A 19,698-nucleotide genomic window follows, 5' to 3' on the forward strand; every position below is an offset into this window, starting at 1 on the left:
ACCGAATCAGTGTGTGTGCGTGTTTTAGACAAGGGCAAAGCTCAAGAGTAGCAGGAAATTTGTAAAATATTTTCCAAGTATTCAATTAAATACACAAAAAATGCACGCAAGATTTGCGGAACCCGAGCCCGCCTCACCAGACAGTGTGAACAAAATTGAAACGGAATCGCTAGAGGCGCGCATCGAGCAATTTAAACAGAATCCCAACAACATGGCCATTCTGCACGAGTTCATCGATGAGGTGGCCCAACGCGCTGAAACGGAGGCCAATAAACGTGCGCTCGAGGCGCACAAATTGCAACAGGTTGGCTAAACATTTATTTTCCGTTAAATCGAACGTTTAATGCATTGCAAACACGCATTTTTTTCCACAGGGCAAGGAGAAGCGACAGAGTAAGTAAAATACCCAATATATTGAAAATTTTACCTCTTTCGTTGCTATGGAAACTTAAAGTGTGCACGATCAAAGTCCGCCATGCACTTGCTTATGTAGAAGACCTTCGCGCATGTGTCCTTGTGGGCATTCTCTGTAATCAAAAGAAATATTTGTATATTGAAGTGGGGCTTAGCAAAAGATTTAGTGGAAATCAGCAGTTGAAATTTGGCTTCTCTATGATCCCACCCAGATATTTATAAGTTAACCATTAAAATATTCTTAAAAAGTTTTACTCTGAAAAATCAAGTTAAAGATTCAAGAATGATATTTTTGGTAACCTACTAACATGAACTTTTATATATCCTTGCATGAGAGCAGACCTCTCAGACCCATATTATAGCCATTATATAGCTTTTCTATCTGTTCCAATGCAAACCTATTTATGTTATAAGGCTGATATTGAAAATTTTAGGATAAAGGTTTAAAATTTGCAATTCCTTCGTATTTTCGTAAACGAACAGACCAATTGTCGATTAAATAATTAATCTGACACACGTCGAACTAATATAATGTTATAGATATAACGGATCAATCTTATAGGAAGACATTTGTGTGTGAACAAGTACTGCAAATATTTTTTTTGGCTAGGTTCTTTTTTGTTTGGAAATTAGTTGTTACCAGTTTTTGTTTGAGGATTCTGAATGAAATCTAAAAATTTGTTTGGTCTAGTTTAGACGGTCGGAAAAAAAGAATTATTTTTAATTTTATGTTCCGCATAAATCTGCCTCTTCAAATTTTACTGCGTTTCGTTTCGCATCTTTGGATTAAGATTATAATACTTGATAATTCAAAATTGCAATTATTTAATTGGCTACTCTAGAGTTGTTAAGTTTAAACTCTTTTTTTCTTAGATCTTTAATATACTTTGTTTGCAAGATAATTATTTGTTAGCATCAGAGAAAAGTCTGTCGTTTCTACTGTACTTACGTGCTTCCTTGCAATGGGTCAGCGCACTTTTTGCTGGCCCCTGCAGCTCCGTTGGCAGAATGATGGGCACCTGAGCAAAGGCCTTGGACACACTAAATTCACCCTTTTTGGTCAAAACTCCCGCCAGCTGTGCCACGCATTTCGTATAGCACTAAAAGAAACAAATTGTAAAGCAGCTGCTGGAATCTAAGGCCTGCTGACCGGCTCACCAGCAAATCTTGAGTGGGCTCCATGTCAAAATCACCGTCGCGTATGCGATTCAGTATCTCCGGTGGCACCTTAAATTTGACCATACATCCGTTGCGCATCATGTCCAGCGATTGTATAAACTGTTGCATATTCACGCTCCCGCAGAGTTCTGGCCACAAAAGCAGCAGGCCGAGCAGCAGCTGCCAGGATCTGTACCGACGGCAATTGGGCGAGTGAACGAACAGCGGCAATGGATCCTTGTATTTGTTAAGCCTCATGATGACACGCAATTGCGATAAATATGTGTTGCACGGCTCGTTTTATAAGCTTGTTTTTGGGGCAGGGGCGTGGCAAATCAGAGTGACAGGTCACCAATTAAAAGTGACATTAATGAAAATTGTTATTTACTCTGTGATAGCTTCATTTTACAATTTGTTTTTATTTCCTCAATCGCATGCGAATATTTTCGTTGCACTTTTCTCGTCAAACGCTCACCGAACCCTTTAATTTTATATTTTCATATGACTGCCTTGGCACTAATCTTGTTAGGTTTCGCCATACCAGATTTTAAGAACGGCAAAGTTGTTAACCGTGCCCGCGGCTTTGTGGTGCGCATCTTCGATGCCATCTGCAATTGTGCCAACAACAATGCGGCCGCTGCCACGACGCGGTTCAAGCTGCGCAGCAATGGCGCCAGCAGCGGAGCAGCTGGTGGCAAGCGTCAACAATCCCAGGATGAGCCTGAGACATTGGTGCTCAGCAAGAAGAAGCCATCGGCGGATGGCAAAAAAAAGTCCAAGGGCGTAACCATGGCCGACGATGTGGAAGCGGGCGTTCGACTGGTGGACTAAACTCCAAAAATTTAAAAGAAAAGTCCATGTTTAGTTCAAGGAACATAATCAAAAATCAGCTTGACCTAAGCTCAGCGGCAAAAGGAGATCAAAATGGAAGTCCACATCATTAATACAATGCTTAAATGACCAATATAGTTCTAGGCATTATAAGCATGAATTGAGCAATTACTGTTAAAAATACGAATAATCTAACACTCTACAACAATTTCAGTGCTGCCATGTTAAATTCTTTGTTTAATTGCATTTCAATTTATAGAATCTCAACATGCTGCAGTGCAATAGAACTAACTAAAACTAACACTCAAATATTTGGTCAAATATTAATTTTCATTTTCATTACTCTACCCTCACTGCAGAAGTTGAAACTATTAATAAGACTAGCATTTTATGAAACATGTAATTGCTTTGCTCAACACGCAAAATGCACAAATTTAAGTCTTCCCCTCCATTCGCAAGCTTCCTACAAGGGCTTAAATGGCACCGAAACTATAACCAATTGCATTCAAATACTAAAATTACATCTATAAACACATTACTTTATGTTAACCTAAATGTGATCCAAGAAAAGCAACATAAATATTAAATCGACTGCAAAAAGCACAAACAACTTCTAGATTAGAAATTACAAAATTGAAAAATGATTGATAAAAATTAAATTATAAAAGAAAGATCTCATCTAAAACCCTTTCTCTATCAAAAGTTCACACGTACAGCACAATCAATGAGAGCATTATATGATAAACAGAGCCGAATAAACAATGTCAGACCTTTCAAACTCCACCTAACTATAACTATACAATTTACACGCGTTTATATAGTATTTGTATTGAAACCCTAATATATAGATGTGTATATGAACCTATTTAGCTGTGTGTGTAGTAGTGAATGTTTTCAAGAACCTATATACATATATATATATATATAAATATTATATATATATACAAGCAAATAAATGTGTACTGATTTTATATACATATATGAACTTATAAACTTAGATTAATTTAGTTTAGTTTACACCGCAATACCGTACAACTTTCTACGTGGCATAGGTTTCCGCACGACACACTCTATTTATATTTTTGTGAAACCCTTTTTGGAGACTACGTATAAAACAATCTATACCAGATTCAAAAAAAAAAAGCTAATCTTTATAAAGCGATATTTATATGATCTGTAAAACTAAACGCCTGTAGAAATTATTTTTGATGTCCCAAGAAGGAAACGTTAATTTGTTAGCTTAAGTTTATGTGTGTTGCTTAAAGATATGTGTAATATGTAATATTGTGCATAATGCACTAAATACTGTTGTATTTAGTTAACAACAAAATATCAGTAATAAATTGTAACAATGTTTCAAAATGTTTTTGACTGATATAACTTGGATAGATTTATGATAAATTGTCGCTCTGATCTAAATTTTATTGTATAGCCCTCAATAATTTGAAACCTCAAGTTGTATATAGTTAATATACGAACGTATTAATTAATCATTTTCTTTCTTTGTTCAGTCGACTTCTTTCTCACGACATTTTCTTCTCTCATTCCGGTTTATGTGATTTATCTATTATTTGATGTATAACTGACACTGGGCTTTGATATAAGGCAATTAAATGTAGAATTTAGTCAGCTATTTATATACTCTTTGGTAATTGTGGAGCCGACTTCTATGGAAACCCAAACCCGCCGAACCGCATCATTAACAATGCACAACACGTTCACTGAGTTTATGGGCAACAATGTCAGGTGAAATAAATGTTGCCCCAACATTAGCTTTGGATATGGATTATCTTCTAATATGGGTAGGTCGGCAACATGTAATGGAAACTGGGTCTAACTCCAAAGCTCATAAGCATTAAAAGGGACCGGCATATGAGGGGTTCTCTCTGATAAGCCCAACTATATCTACATATATACCATAAATACAATAAATAATTATATAAATTTATATAAAGAGGCAGTCAGTGTCGGAGTCGTGCTTAAACGCTCTCTAGAGCTTGAGCTTTCGGTATTAAAATATCTCGTCGGATTCGTGTCTGCGTACTTTTAAGACGCGACTTGAAAACCTCATACAAAAAATTCATTTTATAAGGAAAAATCAAAAGTGTCAACGCCTCAAACAAGTTCACAAGCAAGGTGAGCCATTGCAATCCAAGCTGAGCTTGGAGAGGACAGAGAGAAATATACGAGAGAGGCAACGAAAGCCTGAGATACTGTGTTCAGCTCCATCAGCTTCTCAAGAGTTATTCGAAAACACAATTACGCTTGCTGGCAACGGAAGCGGCACGCGATAAAAATTTCAATTTCATTTGCGAGAAAAATATTTTTTTCGCATTCAGTTTTCAAGGCAACGATGAAGTGCCTACATCTAATATTCGTGGTGCTGCTCAGCTTCAGATATGAGCTGACGCTGGCGAAGAGTTACTCAACGGAGTACATTGGTGGGTTAAGTTGCTGGAGTAGAGAACAATTCCCTTATTGACTCCTAGTTGCTTTTGTGCTACAGATCTGCTGGACCTAGACGACAATGATGAGTTCGTTTGGGGTGCCGCAGAGAATAGGCAATACAACCGGACTAATGCTAGTTATGATAATGACAATGCCGGCATATCCGACTTTTTAGCACGTCATCGTTTAAGCAAGCGACAGGCACCAGCTGAAAGTGCTTCCCCAATACTGGTAAGTAGTCAGGCTTATAAGCCAGAACTAAGAAAATCTTATGATTATAAAATAGCCATAAAACTAAAATTATATTATAACTAGTTTAAGACAGGTTTTACCTCACAGTTCCAAGTTTAAATCATCAACCGAACATCCTTGACTTTGAACCAAAATAAAACTAAAAAAAAAAAATGAAATTAAAAATTGGGTATATAAGTGTTAAGGAAAACTTTGTACCTGGGTACAAGGTGGACAATCTAGTACGGCAAACCAAACGGAAGGCTCGAACTACAGAGACTTCCTTTTGGGTTAGCCGCCATAGTTCATAGGCGAGTCTGTTAACACCATAAACTTTGCAGGAAAATAAGGATTTTGGTGCCTGTCGCACGTCGCTTGGCGAAACCGGTCGCTGTCGGCACATCATTTACTGCCGCATGCCGGAGTTGAAGGATGATGTCTGGCGTTTGGTCTCCCAGTTGTGCGTTATTGAGAAAAGGTAACAGGTACATTATATAATTAAAGCTTACTTTAAGCTTGATTCATTTTTACAGTACCATTGGTATTTGCTGTACGGATCAGTCGACTGCGTCACGTTTTAGTCCACAGATTGCGAGCAGCTCCGCTGATGAAGAACCGCGCATTATCAATCGTCCCGAGAGTCGGGGATGCGGCATTACTACACGGCAATTCCCTAGAATAAGTGGCGGACGTCCAGCGGAGTCCGATGAATGGCCCTGGATGGTGGCGCTGCTTCGCCAGGGGTATACCTATGTCTGGTGCGGCGGTGTGCTCATCACAGATCGTCATGTGTTAACGGCGGCCCATTGCCTGTACAAGTGTCCCAAGGAGGACATATTTGTACGACTGGGCGAGTACAATACGCATGTAAATATATATATGTTGAGTTATTTCTGATATGTTAACGCAAACTCCTGTGCAATTCGAACAGCAATTGAATGAGACGCGCGCGCGCGACTTTCGCATTGGTAACATGGTGCTCCATATCGACTATAATCCAACAACATACGAAAACGATATTGCAATCATACGCATCGAGCGGCCGACACTGTTCAATACATATATATGGCCGATATGCATGCCACCGCTAAATGAAGACTGGACGGGACGCAATGGCATTGTCATGGGCTGGGGCACGCTCAATTTTAATGGTCCACACTCCAAGATACTCATGGAAGTAAGCCTGTCAACAGTCACGAGTCTGCCATTTAAAACAATATTTATCTTTGCCATTTTGTAGGCAAGTTTGCCGATATGGAAGCAATCGGACTGCCAAGCGGCCATTGTGGATCATATACCGGATACGGTCATTTGCGCTGGACATCCAGAGGGTGGCCTGGATAGCTGTCAGGGTGACAGCGGTGGTCCGTTGCTCGTGCAGTTGCCAAATCAGCGCTGGGTCACCATTGGTATTGTCTCCTGGGGCTTGCGCTGTGGCGAACCGAAGCGTCCAGGCATTTACACGCGCGTTGATCGCTATCTGGAGTGGGTCATAGCCAATGCGGATATATAAGATGAACATATATTAAAATTTACATTCAATTTACTTGGCATTAGATTAACAAATGCTTTGCTCTAAATACATATACCTATGTCAATACTAATAAATTGGTTAACATTAGCCATATCTAAGTGGTATATGTAAACTCAGTGTGTGTCCCCTAGGCCCAACCCAATGCTTAGCCTAAACTTAGTGGCTATGACTATGTGCTGTGAGGTTTTGCAGTCGCTGTGGCTGCGCTTGGTATCTTAATACGCGCCGCCTCAGATGTGTTGTTAGGTTCGCCTTGAAATTCCGTTAACTTTGCGTCTCCAAAGGCAATCTTATAGACATCCACGTATTCGCTGGCAAAGTGCACTTCCAAGCCATCGGTTATGAACTTGGGCAGCTCCTCAAAGTCCTTCTTATTGTCAGCAGGCAAAATAAGGCAGGTGACGCCGCTGCGACGAGCCTATACAATAAAATATTGAAAGTGGTGTTGTTTAAAATTGGTTTCGAACGAACTTACCGCAATGGTCTTCTCCTTAATTCCGCCCACTGTCAAAACCTTGCCCTTCAAGGAGACCTCACCCGTCATTGCCACATCTGGACGCACTGGCTTCCCAGTGGCCAGCGAAATTAAGGCCGTGATTATGGTAACACCAGCGCTGGGTCCATCTTTTGGCGTAGAGCCTTCAGGCACGTGCAGGTGAATGTGTCTGTCAAGTCCAATAGATTAGTTATTAGATGATGAGATGAGTTATTAAATAAACAACTATAATGCTTGTTACTTACTCCTGCTCCAGGAACTTGTTCTTTGGGTCATGCGTGTACAAAAAGTTACGCGCCACGGTCAAAGCAATTTGTGCGGATTCCTTCATCACATCGCCCAGGTTACCAGTTAAATGTAACACTCCGGCGTTGGTTTCAGGTTTCTCGGCTCGTATGTGACGCCTGGAGGTTTCAATGTATAAGGACGAACCACCCATTGCTGTCCAGGCCAAGCCCATTACAACACCAGCTGGGGTTATGTTGTACATGCGATCGGAACTGAAGACTTGCTTTCCCAAAAACGTTGTTAAATTATCGGCATTCACAGGAAACTCTTCGCCCTCCTTCTTGACCAGGCGGAAGGCCACCTTGCGTATGACTTTCTCGATCTGCTTCTGCAGATTACGCACACCAGATTCACGACAATAGCTGCGTATTAGCATATTAAGCGCATCCTCTGTAATGTTGATCTGCTTTTCCGTTAGACCACAGTCATTCATGGCCTGTGGTATCAGGTATTGTCTCGCAATAGCCACCTTCTCTTCAGCAACATATCCGGACATTTCGATGAGTTCCATGCGATCGCGCAGAGGTTCGGGTATGGTATCTATCACATTCGCTGTGCAAATAAATAGCACACGTGACAGATCGACGGGCACATCCAAATAATGGTCGAGGAAATTGGAATTTTGTTCCGGATCTAAGAGCTCCAACAGTGCAGAGCTAGGATCGCCCTGATAACCTCTGTTGTTTGGGTGAAAGATATATGTATATTAACCACAACTAATCGATTATATAGGTCGTTTGTTTACTCACTTGCCAATCTTGTCAACCTCATCGATAAGCACCAACGGATTTTCCGTTTTGGTCTTTTTCAGGCACTGTATAAGTTTACCAGGCATGGCGCCCACATAGGTGCGACGATGGCCCTTAATCTCTGCCACATCCGTCATACCACCGACACTGAAGCGGAAGTACTCGCGATTTAAGGCGCGTGCTATAGACTTTGCTATGCTCGTCTTGCCAACTCCTGGCGGCCCATGGAAGCATAAAATTTTGCCTTGCGTAGTACCCTTGAGAGAGCTAACAGCAATGAACTCCAAGATACGTTTCTTAATGTCTTCCATGCCATAGTGATCGTTGTTTAAAATTTCGGTGGCTTTTTCAAGGCATAAATTCTCGGGACTAATGACGCCCCAAGGCAATGAGGTGAGCCAGTCTAAATAGTTTCGTGTAACACTAGAATAAAGACAATTAATGAGCTATGCATTAATATGTAAAAGTTGGCGACTCACTTAAATTCCGAGCTGTGACTTTCCAAGAAATTTAACTTGGTCAGCTCTTCGTCAATAACAGTTTTGATGCTTTCCGGCACAGTTTTATCCTTGAGCTTTTCGCGATATTTTTCGCCAATGGCATCCTTATCGTCTTTTTCAATACCCAACTCCTTTTTAATGACCTTCAGCTGCTCCTGGAGTATGTATTTACGATGCTGCTGCTTAACCTTCTCTTCCACTTCGCGTCCAATCTTTTGCTGCAGCCGCGACAACTCCAATTCCTTTTTGAGCAGCGCCAGTGCGAGCAGAAGACGTTGCGGTATCTATTGGAAACAAATTGGATGGGCTTAGTCAAAGGCACAGAACATAAATCAAATGCTTACATCTGTTTCCTCAAGAATTTTCTGCAGTTCGGCTGGTTCGCCAGCGGACAATGAGGCGCCCAAATCACACAAGTATATAGGATTATCAACCACTCGCTGATTCTGATGCAGCATTTGCTGTAAGCTTTCTCTATAATAACAAAAATCGGCATTCCTATTAGGTAAATGAACTAGTAGTATGCTGATCATGCAAAATGCTTGAAAAGCAAAATTTATATAAGTTAGCTCGATTCAAGTCGTATTAAAAATACCAAAACTATTTACCATAAAAAATATTATATAATACGGCTAAAGAAATGTCTAGAAGCAGCATTCGATTTAGTGCGAAATGTTGAAATATGGCTATATTATAAAACTTCGCTTATCTGAAGATTGGCTCTTACCTGTACAGAGGATTCATAGTGATAATATCGCGCAAAGTTTTGATAATCTCCTGTGTAAGGGCCTTGACCTCTTCGGTTTGCTTGTACGCCGGCTGCTTAACATTCTCCACTTCCACAATGAGAACGGGCGGCGTAGTAGGCGGAGCGGCTGTAGACGTTTCCGTGGTCTTTCCAGCATTATCATCTGTTGGTGGTTTTGCAAGTTCTTCCACTGGCTTGGTCGGTTTAGGTGGTTCAGTTGATTCCACACGTCCACTGGGCAGCGGTGGCTCCAGCGTTTGGCGCTGCGCAAGCTCCCCAGCAGTGGTTGTATCGTTTATTTTGTGTGCTTGCCGCCGTGGGGTGCGTCCTCGGGACTTGCGTGCGCTTCGACTGGCTGATTTTGCTGTTGCATCAGCAGCACCAGTCGATTGATCTTCAGCTGGGATGCGTAATTTTATATTAAATAGTGGATAATGCAAAGTAGTCATTTTCACTGGGAGTTAAGAGACGACGCGATTGTCACAATATTTGGGTAGTGTTTATGTCTGGCATTTACCTGGCTTTGTAGGTGGCTGCACATCATCCATGACTTGGCCGGTTATTTTAATACGTCGATGAGCGACAACAACCATGCGCAGCTTATCGCCCAAATCTTGTAGTTCCTGGATTTGAGCAAATGTCCCCACAGAATAGACATCATCCAGCTTGTGTATGATCTCCTCTTCTCCGTCGGATTTCTTAAGAAACACGCCTACATACGGCTGATTTAGCTTCACCTTGCGACGCAACAGATCCATTATAATCGGATTCGAGATCTATTTAAAAAAGCAAGCGCTTAAACATAAATAATAATAGATTTCGAATTTAAGCAACCAACCTCGACGATCTTCATGAAACGCGGAAATAGAGGATTTCGTCGCATCGCCAACATGGGCACGTGCGGCCACACATCCGGTACGGCAACGGTCGCCGGCAGCTGTTGCGAGTCACGGTGATCAGCCAAAAGTTCGGGCTCGCCCATAAGGTCATCTTCGTTATCGCCCCGTTTTCGGCTAAAGAAGCGCTGTGTCTGCATCACAGACAGAGCTCCCTTGTATCGCAGCAATCGCACCTCGTTGAAGTATTCCACCATGCAATTTTGGGTATGACGATTGCGGGTACAGGCAACCGCCGTGGACAAGCCGCGCAGCATTGAGCGAACTCGTATGACACGTGTGAACATTTTGCAATTGATTCTGTACACAAACGAATGCCAGTTAATAAAAAAAACAAGTGCCGGAGCAGCAAAGAATTAAAGTGTAAAATGATTATGTGATAGCGCTGATGAAATGACAGCACCGCGCGACGAATTAGCTGCAAAACAATCGATATGTGATATCGATATATATTTTTATAAGTAACTGGATTAATAGTCTGGTTCATGCGCTCCAAAAATTGAGGCTACTCTAGATTTAAATCAATTTAGATTACTGGTTTGTCATTTTAACATTTCGCAATATCTTAACATAATGATTAATCAATATTTTACTCGGTAATTGTATTGGTTCGACCTATGAAACCGGTCTTACACATCCTTAAAGTTTGCTTTTGATTTCACCCTTATTTTGACATCTCTTTTCAAAATTTGAATGAAACAATTTAACTTTTTCTGAAAATATTTCATGCCGAAGATAAGGAGGTTCGGGCTAAATTTAATGTCTACCCGAAATTGTCATCTACCAAATATGATAATATAAGTCACTGGATTGGGGCCCACGGTGGTTGTCTGTGGATGTCTTCTTCGAAACATTATTTTTTTTATATAGAACTTGGTTTAGTTCAAATTAACAACGTAGTAAATATTTTCTTGGTTCTATTCATCGATATTTTGTACTATTTACACATCACTACTTCATATCGAACTGTCGACTTGTCGCTAACAACACATCCTTAGCTAAATCGAAAGTAAATAGAAAAATACTTGCAACTTTCCGTGTTTTGTGGGCAATATGGTATCACGTTTCGATCAGCAAAAGACCAAGCACCAGCTCTTCCATGTGTCACTCAGCCTGGCCACAATACTGATATGCATGACCTACATGCAGTACCGTCGGAATTGGGCACATCTGGGCAGCTTTTGGGATTCACTGATTGTACCAATTGTGTTCATTGGCGAACTGCTCAAAGTAATACTAGCCCGCTTCTTTGGACGCATTGAGGATGGCGTGTTGACTGCCAAGCAGCGCCAGAAAAAGGCTACTTATTTCACGCCACGCGAATTGCTCGGTGGTCTAACGTTGCAATTTTTGTGCACACTGCTCTACGCTTTCATCTGCATCATTCTGGGTGCACCAGTGTTGGCTAACTACGAGCAGACGTTTGTGCTGTCGCTGCTGATGACACTCTTAACGGTTTCCCCTACAGTTTTCCTACTCGGCGGCGGTGGCGCTTTGCAGGTGTGTTTCTGCGAGAAGCCAGACTTTATAACCAAATGCGAGGATACGGCGTTGCATCTGTTCAAGTACAATGCGCTCGGCGGCATTCTGGGCGCTTGGGCTGGCAGCGTGGTGGCTCCGCTGGACTGGGGACGTGACTGGCAGGCTTATCCCATACCAAATGTGATTGGCGCCCTGCTGGGCAGCGCTCTGGGCAATATTTATGCTTGTACGCATGTCTTGTATGCGTGCGGACGTGTTTACATGAGCAAGAAACGTGCTTAAATCCAATAATGTAATCAATATATCCTGCCACCAAGAAATTTACGTTGCGCTGCCATGACATCCACATCTATTGAAGCAAACCGCATCGTTGTCTAGTCAACTGCTTATGATTTACATACATATACCAAAAAAGCAATTAACAATACTTTAACGTTACATGAGTAAGCAATCTATTAGCATGTACAATTAATTCATTTTTAATTCAATCAACTAATAAACTAACAATTAACACATCTCCGTCTATAGACATTTTCTTATGTGTCCTGATTCCAACAATAATTTTAAATTTTCATATTTATACCATATGAAAATTAGCCGGTATAAATAGTTGAACAAGTGTAAAAGACAAGGAGAAGGGACTAAGTCGATCGACGCAGATCTCTCGATCTCTGAGACTTAAGTTCAGTTCTCCTATACCATTTGAAAATTAAATTAGTTTATGTCTTATACAATGTGTGTGCTTTATCCAGTGCTTGCAGGTATCTTATATGTATTATAACATGTAGATTAACAATCAATTTATTAGCTATGTAGATCTGTATAATCACATGCAAAAGACACAATATTTGGAACGTTGTTAAGCTTACCTAGGCTCTGGCTGATAGCACAAATGTCTCATCTTCAAGCAGACAGCGCTGAGCCACATAGTGTTCATTCGGTTCCCAGAAGTCAGCCATGTCATCATCGGCCAATGGCTCGCTGGCAGCTTCATTGCCAGCATCTTCTGGCAATTGGAATTCCCGCTTATTATGTGGCTCGCTTGTGGACTGTCGACGCCAAAGCAAAGCTTCACCAACGGCTGGACAGCTGCCGGTTTCGTAGAGATTATACAGCTTAATAAAGTGCAGACCGCTGGCCACTCGCTGCACATCGTCTCGTTGAACTAGCGCACTCCAGCTTAGCGCTATGGTGGCATGCGGCTCATAGCTAGCAATGCTGGCATTGAACTCCTCCGTACTTATGTTTGTGTTGAAGTAAACGGTTTCCTCGTTGGCCAGAAAGCTGTGCGGTTCCTGTAGCTGAGGCGCATGCTGCTCCAACTGCTGCGCATGCTGTGCCGGCATAATATCTAAGCGTGACAAGCGTGTTTGCAACAGGGTTTTAAGTGTCGGCATATCTTGTAGTTCATCCATCTCTTTGCCCTGCAGTCGACACTGAAAGCTGCAACATTTGACTGATTTGAGGCAATGGGCACCAGCTTGGCCAGCGCACAATTCCATGTTGTTCATAACTGCAGGAAATTGAAAGGAATACCATTATTCCCAAATTTTTAGTCTTTTGGTTCCAAGTTGACTTACTATATAAATTTCGTGGCTTCAACGAATACTCCCTGGAGTACAAGGACAAGGAATTAATATACACTTCCGTTGACTGTGCCGCATGCACATTTTTTAGGCTAACATCTAGACCCAGTTCGCGGGTCACGGCATTACTGACCACACAAGTGGCTTCCGCCTGCAGGCAACTCTGCACCTGCACTTGCCAAATGTGACGAACCAGACGATATTTGATGTGTGCATTCGCAGCAGCTGGGAGCGCATAGTAAAAGAGTAGACGTAGGGTAAAGGCGCCAGCGGTGTGCGGTGCCTGCAACCACATGGATATTGTGTGTCCCTGTTGTGCATCCAGTGCAGCCTGTCCAGGGCGCTGCAGCAATCGGAAAACGCGTTGACGTCGTATCTCCTTGTCCTTGACCAGCTTGTCATTCGAGAGGTTTCGCAGTGCTGTAAAAAAGCAGCATGAAAACTTCTAATACTCTCAAATGGTAAACTTAAAGATCATTTACTCACAGCTCAGTATAGTTAGTGGCATTTCAGTATTCTGTTGGTCGAGTAGGGTCAGGCAACGCGGATTATCGCAGCCCAAATAGATTTCCTCGATTGGTGATATGCCCAAATTACGCAGTGTTATTGAAACGGGCACAATTTCACCAGCGAGCAACTCGCTGGGCACTGGACTAAAGCTGACGCTCAGGGAAGGCACCTGCGGCACTAGCTTAATGCTCAGCCTGTTGTCCAGCAGGGTCTGGGAGGATTGTTTAGCCGTCGAAGGTTTAATGCGTTGTGTCTCAAACTGCAGAAGACCCAACAAGCTAGCTGTTGGTTCCGCCTTGGCTGCGACGCGACAGACCACGCCCAGTATGGATAATCGCCCGGTAAGCTTGGGTGTTAGCTTGAAATGTAGGAGTTGATTTGCTTGTTCCGCCAGCTCTAAGGCTGACAGACAGCTGGTTTTGATGGCCGCACTTACAGCCGCTTTGCTGGCACTGTCCGACGATTGTTCGTATAAGCAGAGATTAGAGAGTACCTCCTCATTGTCCAGCGTGAGCCGCCACAACACATCAATTTCTGACAAGGAAATGGGACAGCGAACGCTGTTGGACAACGTCACGGCCAACTCAATGGGCTCTCCCTGCACGGCCAGCGGACATTCTGTGGCCGGCTGTTGCTTGGTGTACAAATAACGCGAAGGTTTAAATACAAATGGCTTATTCGATGCGGCTGTGATGACCAGCATTTCCTCAATCTTGTGCCAAATTGATTCGTCAGCGGTCAAATTCGAGTTTATATCTATATTGCTGGCTGGCACTTGTGGCGGCTGTACGCTGGGCGGCTGCACAAGTGTCAGCACGCGTACCGAGGACTGAACTACTTGAGGCAAAGCGTGTGGTAACAAACCAAGCTCCGGACTGCGCTTGAGTAACTCCTGCGATATATTAAATTGAGTAAATAAATAAGTAATAGGGAAAACCGACTTACATTTTGCGTTTGTATGTACTCCTTTAGAAAGCTACTCTGCTGCTGGGCACTCTGCAAGCTGCCTGGACGCAACAAATGGGCAAAGGAGCGACTCGCCTCCTCCAGCTGCTTCAGCATATACGCCTGCTTGGCCACTGTGTATTGTATGTGATCCTCGGCTAGACTCCACTGACGCTGCTGGAATACCTGATAGGCCTGACGATAGCAGCGATAGGCGTGCTTTCGTTGCCCCGCCCGAGAATACCGATTACCGGCGAGCACAATGTGAAATGCATATTTGCGATGCATGGGCGGCTGTGTAACCAGAAAACAATATGCTGCCTGCTCGAGCAACAGCGCAGAACGCAGATCCGACTCCTCGCTGGTCATGCGTATCAGCTGCTTGGCCACCTCACCGTACTGGCGCGCGGTCTTTAAGCATTCCATGCTCAGCAGCGTGGCACGTGTGGCGAATTGCTGAAGCCTATGATAAATTAAAAGTAGTAGATTTTGTTGAAGTAACCGATAAGGAAGATGGAAAACTTACTTGCACACAGTCAAATAGCAAACGATGGCATCCTCCATGTAGTCGTAAGTCTTGCGATGCGCTGTTCCCAGCATAAAGGCTGACAGTGCAGCCATTTCTAAAGCACCCGCATAGTACTGCCAGGCGGAGTCCGCATTAAAGTCTCGCTTGGCCTGGTGATACGACTGAAAGGCCAGATTATAGTGTCCAAACATAAAGTATAGATCGCCCAGTTTACGCGTTTGCAGCTCCGCTGATTCATTCGTATAGCTGTGAATTGTGTAAAGGCAGTTTTTTAGTTATATATTTATATACATTTATCTTTACATAACGTCATCAAAATCTGCAGGTTATATTTGAGATCATGAAAATCGAGTAGAAAGGCGATTTGTATTTGATAAAGCGAGAATACGAGATAGTAAGTGCATGAATCAGTTAAGAAAGAGAGTCTAACAGAAAGATCTCTATGCAATTTTCATAATTTAGGTATGTGATTTAAAGCCATTGTCATTTTTTTTAAGTTCAACTAAAAGTGGCGTCTTCTATTAAGAATTACCTTCACACGACATATATATCTGATATGGAATTAATATAATGCCTACCTCCATACGCCTTGAGGCAATTCTATGCTGCGTACAAAATATATCCTAGCCGATTCTTTCTAGTCATTGTACATTAATTGCGACTTACATGACAGCATTTTGATTGTTGGCACCTGCCCCGGGTTTGCTGGTGACGAACCAACGTTTTGTGGCACTTAGCAGCGATTTGCTGACCCCCTTTTTATTTGTGACTCCTTCGCTGAGTGTGACCACCAGATGCTCAACGTAGGGTATTAAAGCACGCACCGCATAATCCTGCACAAAGTGACGCAAATTATCAACATCGCGTGCAGCCAGGCAGCCGCCATGCGGTGCATCCGCATCCAGCTCGTTGGCCCAGACATTCGGATTGATTGTCTGCGAGGCGATGCTTTCGCTGCTGATGCTGAACTTGGAGTTGATCGCCTCGGTGGCGCTCTCTTGCATGGGACTAAGCGGATGCAGCATGGTGAGATCGTTTTCCTGTGCAACCTGACTATCCATTAGCTGCGACATTTGCATTGCCGGCATGCTTATCACCGAGACAGCTTCCTGTGGTGATTTGGGCGCACTGAGCTCACTGGATGTTATTTGATCGGCTTTCGGCTGTCGTTTAATATAGTTTGTCCATAAGTCCTGTATATCGCTGGCGCTATTTCCCTCGTTGGAGTTAATCGAAACAAGGAAGCACTTATTGTCACCAAATGTAGACTTCAAGAGCTCAAAGCCCTGCTGCGCCTTGGAAAGATCCCCTTGGCTAGCTTCGTGCAGCACCACGTAGCTGTTGAGCACCTCTGTGGGCTGGAACCATTTGGGCAGCTTCTGTGGCGTTATGTTTTGCATTTGCTGCACGCGCTGCGTTAGTTTAAGGGCTGTATCAACAATCTGTGTATCGGCGCTGGACAATACAAGCAGGCAGCTTAACAAATGACGAGTAAACTCGTGCTCCGCCGGAAACTGTACAGTCAAGAAGGTTTCCCGCCATTGCTCAAACCAAGGCTCCGCTGTGGGCACCTCTAGATCGATGCCAGCTGCAAAATATATGTTAAGCGTAACTAAAAAGTATATTTACAATTAAATTCAAGTAATAATTACCAATTGTAGCGACCCTTGTTTTTTCATTGTGCGCATTTGTCACCGACTCGTTCAGCATTTTCCGCGCCAGCACGGTTTGTGGTGGGCGCCAGTCCACGTCACAAAAATTGAGACGCAGGCCACGCACAGAGACAGTCGTTCCGGATACATCCCGAAAGTGCGCTGTGGGTCAGACAAAAGGAAATTACCATTTTAATTTATATAAAGATCACCAAACGTTTCATATTGCCCAAAACAGTAGCTATGCTAGTGTTGGGATTGACAAACCCAGCACCGACACCCTCCTAGGTTCAGGATCCATTAATAAATGGTCTTGGGTTGGTTCAAGTTGCTTTTGTTGTTACGTGTTTCCTCCTCCATGCTTCAGGCTGGCATACCCAGTTAATTTTCTTCACTCACCGTCATTGGGCAGCTTGGCAAACGGCTGCAGCAGCTCCACGAAGGACAAGTTGTTGCGATGGCATATCTCATCGGCCAAGTTGCTGCTCAGCACGCCAATCAATGGCGAAAATATGTTCCTTATTATATCACGCGCATTATAGTTTTGGCCTGTCAGATGTATCATATTTAATATATTGGTTTATATTAACACAAACACAAACACCTCCCAAATCGGCCTATCATTCGCGGTGTGACCAAAATTAGTTTTGCGAGTTTGAATTATGGTTAAATACCACAGCTGGTCACACTGATATTTAAAGTTCAATAAATCCGCACAACCGGCATACATAGTTAATAAAAGTATCTTAATATTATTCTTTTATTGTTTGTTTGTGACTTGTAACCTGGTTTGGGTTGTCTGTATCTTTACATGTTGATGAACAAATTGAGATTTTAGAATTGATAAGCTGGCCTAACATCGTGTGCATTGCTTGCATCCTCCTCAATTCAGAATGCAGTTTATGCTCCTCGTAAAAATTTTAAATGATATACACTTATGATCGGCTACATTTTAGCATTGCAATTCTTAGCATCATATATTTATTAATGGGAACCAAGTCATATAATGGAATTAAAGATACTTTTTTAGAATCTGTAAATAAAAACTGTTAGTATTTTTAGCGTTGCCAGACATGCACAGCGTCGTATCGTGCAGACTGAACGTGTATTGACAGCTGGAATTGGCGGGAAAGCCTTCTATCAGCTGCTGTCATTCGCTGTCCACTGAGTTAATCTGCTGCATTTTTTGCAAAACACCGCAAAATAAATTTGAAAACATTGAGAAATTCGAGAATTAATTGATTAGAAAATACGTGCCGACTCAGAAGGAACTTTCTTTAGCGCTTGTTGATTTTGAGTTAGTATTTTGAGCTCTTTCAACAGCGCACGCAACAAAACGAACAAAAAAGCGCGCCGTTCAGCGTCATCTTTGTCTAGAGAAGTCTTTGGCCCCCGCGCGTACAGTCAGCATGGCTAAGGTGCACATTACCAACGTTGTGGTGCTGGACAATCCTAGCAGCTTTTTCAATCCGTTTCAGTTCGAATTGACATTCGAATGCATTGAGGAGCTGAAAGAGGATCTCGAATGGAAAATGATCTACGTGGGCTCCGCGGAGTCTGAGGAGTATGACCAAGTGCTGGACACTATCTACGTTGGCCCGGTGCCCGAGGGCCGTCACATATTCGTCTTCCAAGCCGATCCGCCAGATGTTAGCAAAATTCCGGAACCAGATGCGGTCGGCGTCACAATTGTTCTATTGACCTGTTCGTATCGCGGCCAGGAATTTGTGCGTGTTGGGTACTATGTGAACAACGACTATGCCGATCAAGAGATGCGCGAAAATCCGCCGCCCAAGCCGCTCTTCGACAAACTGACCCGTAATATCTTGGCCAGCAAGCCGCGCGTCACACGCTTCAAAATCAACTGGGACGATGGCCATAGCAATAGCAATGGCAACGACCATGAGAATGGACACGATGGCCACATGATGCACGACGATGGGCCGTCAACATCTACGTCGGCGTCGGTTCACCATGAGGCGGCCATGGATGACAACAGCCTGGTCATGCCAATGGAGAATGGCGTCAAGGCGCTCAACGAGAACTCCAATTCACTTGCCATGGAATGTTGAGGCGGCAGCGGCGACAGCAGTTTAACTGTAACAATCACACACACACACACACACACACACACATACACATACACACTCACAAATACGCAGTGGCAAAGACTTGTAAGCCCCCCGCCCAAACACAAGCTCCTGGTCCCATTAATTAAGTAATGTAATTTAAACCTCATCGCTGTTAATTAAATAAATCCTTAAGGAAAATCACTTAAAAGTTAAGTTCCGCCCGCGGAAATGGAATCCTGTGAAAAACTAAGCAGTAGACACCACTCTAGACTCTATTGGACGTTCTTTTGTGGGGAAATTAAAACGGAGAATTGTCAATAAATTTAATATGTCATAATTTGCATAAATTGTTTGTTTTGGATTTATGCAGACGATGTTGTCATACATTGCGATGCGCGATATCGATTCATACAGACACAATATTAATCGATAACTGTAATAAATCGATTGTATTAGTTATTTAAAAGCTCTGAAATTAATCGACCAATCAAATAAACATCCGTTAAAGATCATAAATTAAATTCAGTTTTCTACCCTTTTATGGGGTAGTTTAATTTTGTTTCATTTCATATCTTCCTATAAATTGTAAAGTCATGTCCCTGTGTCCGTCTGTGTTTCTTTGGAAATTA

At 42.7% G+C, this 19,698-nt stretch overlaps 7 protein-coding genes across 11 annotated transcripts; 4 read left to right on the forward strand and 3 right to left on the reverse strand.

Annotated features, from left to right (window-relative positions):
- Window positions 1-7: 7 nt before the first annotated feature.
- Window positions 8-3,609, forward strand: LOC135433387 (uncharacterized). Of its 2 annotated transcripts, none has more exons than XM_064689420.1 (3): window positions 8-304; window positions 375-393; window positions 2,102-3,609. In XM_064689420.1, the coding sequence occupies exons 1-3, from the start codon at window positions 101-103 to the stop codon at window positions 2,401-2,403; spliced, it is 525 nt and encodes a 174-aa protein (XP_064545490.1). In that variant the 5' UTR covers window positions 8-100; the 3' UTR covers window positions 2,404-3,609. The 2 variants fall into 2 exon arrangements, with proteins under 2 accessions (XP_064545490.1, XP_064545491.1); XM_064689421.1 differs by having other exon boundaries at window positions 2,117-3,609.
- On the reverse strand, window positions 296-1,915 carry lush. Its single transcript, XM_064689423.1, has 3 exons — window positions 1,573-1,915; window positions 1,364-1,514; window positions 296-527 (listed from the first exon to the last, which is right to left on the reverse strand). The coding sequence occupies exons 1-3, from the start codon at window positions 1,828-1,830 to the stop codon at window positions 439-441; spliced, it is 498 nt and encodes a 165-aa protein (XP_064545493.1). The 5' UTR covers window positions 1,831-1,915; the 3' UTR covers window positions 296-438.
- Window positions 3,610-4,672: 1,063 nt separating the features above from the next.
- On the forward strand, window positions 4,673-6,703 carry LOC135433384 (venom protease). Its single transcript, XM_064689417.1, has 6 exons — window positions 4,673-4,844; window positions 4,910-5,082; window positions 5,424-5,560; window positions 5,616-5,949; window positions 6,014-6,259; window positions 6,323-6,703. The coding sequence occupies exons 1-6, from the start codon at window positions 4,757-4,759 to the stop codon at window positions 6,593-6,595; spliced, it is 1,251 nt and encodes a 416-aa protein (XP_064545487.1). The 5' UTR covers window positions 4,673-4,756; the 3' UTR covers window positions 6,596-6,703.
- Window positions 6,608-10,685, reverse strand: Lon (Lon protease). Of its 4 annotated transcripts, none has more exons than XM_064689402.1 (9): window positions 10,236-10,685; window positions 9,915-10,173; window positions 9,377-9,851; window positions 8,994-9,123; window positions 8,629-8,933; window positions 8,150-8,572; window positions 7,358-8,077; window positions 7,092-7,281; window positions 6,608-7,034 (listed from the first exon to the last, which is right to left on the reverse strand). In XM_064689402.1, the coding sequence occupies exons 1-9, from the start codon at window positions 10,578-10,580 to the stop codon at window positions 6,786-6,788; spliced, it is 3,096 nt and encodes a 1,031-aa protein (XP_064545472.1). In that variant the 5' UTR covers window positions 10,581-10,685; the 3' UTR covers window positions 6,608-6,785. The 4 variants fall into 4 exon arrangements, with proteins under 4 accessions (XP_064545472.1, XP_064545471.1, XP_064545475.1 ...); XM_064689401.1 differs by having other exon boundaries at window positions 8,994-9,147; XM_064689405.1 differs by having other exon boundaries at window positions 9,377-9,797; window positions 10,236-10,684.
- Window positions 10,686-10,990: 305 nt separating this feature from the next.
- PIG-F (phosphatidylinositol glycan anchor biosynthesis class F) lies at window positions 10,991-12,290 on the forward strand. The gene has a single exon (XM_064689418.1). The coding sequence runs from the start codon at window positions 11,347-11,349 to the stop codon at window positions 12,055-12,057; it is 711 nt and encodes a 236-aa protein (XP_064545488.1). The 5' UTR covers window positions 10,991-11,346; the 3' UTR covers window positions 12,058-12,290.
- Window positions 12,291-12,530: 240 nt separating this feature from the next.
- l(3)76BDm (trafficking protein particle complex subunit 8 homolog l(3)76BDm) lies at window positions 12,531-17,629 on the reverse strand. Its single transcript, XM_064689400.1, has 8 exons — window positions 17,397-17,629; window positions 16,998-17,159; window positions 16,012-16,933; window positions 15,343-15,591; window positions 14,817-15,279; window positions 13,848-14,763; window positions 13,356-13,781; window positions 12,531-13,288 (listed from the first exon to the last, which is right to left on the reverse strand). The coding sequence occupies exons 1-8, from the start codon at window positions 17,560-17,562 to the stop codon at window positions 12,645-12,647; spliced, it is 3,948 nt and encodes a 1,315-aa protein (XP_064545470.1). The 5' UTR covers window positions 17,563-17,629; the 3' UTR covers window positions 12,531-12,644.
- A 505-nt stretch (window positions 17,630-18,134) lies between these two features.
- On the forward strand, window positions 18,135-19,277 carry asf1 (histone chaperone asf1). Its single transcript, XM_064689419.1, has one exon. It carries the CDS (start codon window positions 18,407-18,409, stop codon window positions 19,067-19,069), a length of 663 nt encoding a protein of 220 aa, XP_064545489.1. The 5' UTR covers window positions 18,135-18,406; the 3' UTR covers window positions 19,070-19,277.
- The last annotated feature ends 421 nt before the right edge of the window (window positions 19,278-19,698 follow it).

Source organism: Drosophila montana, unplaced genomic scaffold (genome assembly GCF_035044405.1).
Source record: "Drosophila montana isolate Dmon_TW-CO22-7 unplaced genomic scaffold, ASM3504440v1 contig_3218_1, whole genome shotgun sequence".
NCBI classification, from domain to species: Eukaryota; Metazoa; Arthropoda; class Insecta; order Diptera; family Drosophilidae; genus Drosophila; species Drosophila montana.

Bases quoted from the DNA above. Each gene is read 5' to 3' on its own strand.
- LOC135433387 (XM_064689420.1), top strand. From the start codon at position 101: ATGCACGCAAGATTTGCGGAACCCGAGCCCGCCTCACCAGACAGTGTG.
- lush (XM_064689423.1), bottom strand. From the start codon at position 1,830: ATGAGGCTTAACAAATACAAGGATCCATTGCCGCTGTTCGTTCACTCG. The intron at 1,515-1,572 runs GTGAGCCGGTCA...TGTTTCTTTTAG, and splicing joins AGCCCACTCAAGATTTGCTG to TGCTATACGAAATGCGTGGC. The intron at 528-1,363 runs GTAAGTACAGTA...TTTTGATTACAG, and splicing joins GACCCATTGCAAGGAAGCAC to AGAATGCCCACAAGGACACA.
- LOC135433384 (XM_064689417.1), top strand. From the start codon at position 4,757: ATGAAGTGCCTACATCTAATATTCGTGGTGCTGCTCAGCTTCAGATAT. The intron at 5,083-5,423 runs GTAAGTAGTCAG...TAAACTTTGCAG, and splicing joins AAAGTGCTTCCCCAATACTG to GAAAATAAGGATTTTGGTGC. The intron at 6,260-6,322 runs GTAAGCCTGTCA...GCCATTTTGTAG, and splicing joins ACTCCAAGATACTCATGGAA to GCAAGTTTGCCGATATGGAA.
- Lon (XM_064689401.1), bottom strand. From the start codon at position 10,580: ATGTTCACACGTGTCATACGAGTTCGCTCAATGCTGCGCGGCTTGTCC. The intron at 10,174-10,235 runs GTTGGTTGCTTA...TTTTTTAAATAG, and splicing joins GTTTCATGAAGATCGTCGAG to ATCTCGAATCCGATTATAAT. The intron at 8,573-8,628 runs GTGAGTCGCCAA...TCTTTATTCTAG, and splicing joins AGTCACAGCTCGGAATTTAA to TGTTACACGAAACTATTTAG.
- PIG-F (XM_064689418.1), top strand. From the start codon at position 11,347: ATGGTATCACGTTTCGATCAGCAAAAGACCAAGCACCAGCTCTTCCAT.
- asf1 (XM_064689419.1), top strand. From the start codon at position 18,407: ATGGCTAAGGTGCACATTACCAACGTTGTGGTGCTGGACAATCCTAGC.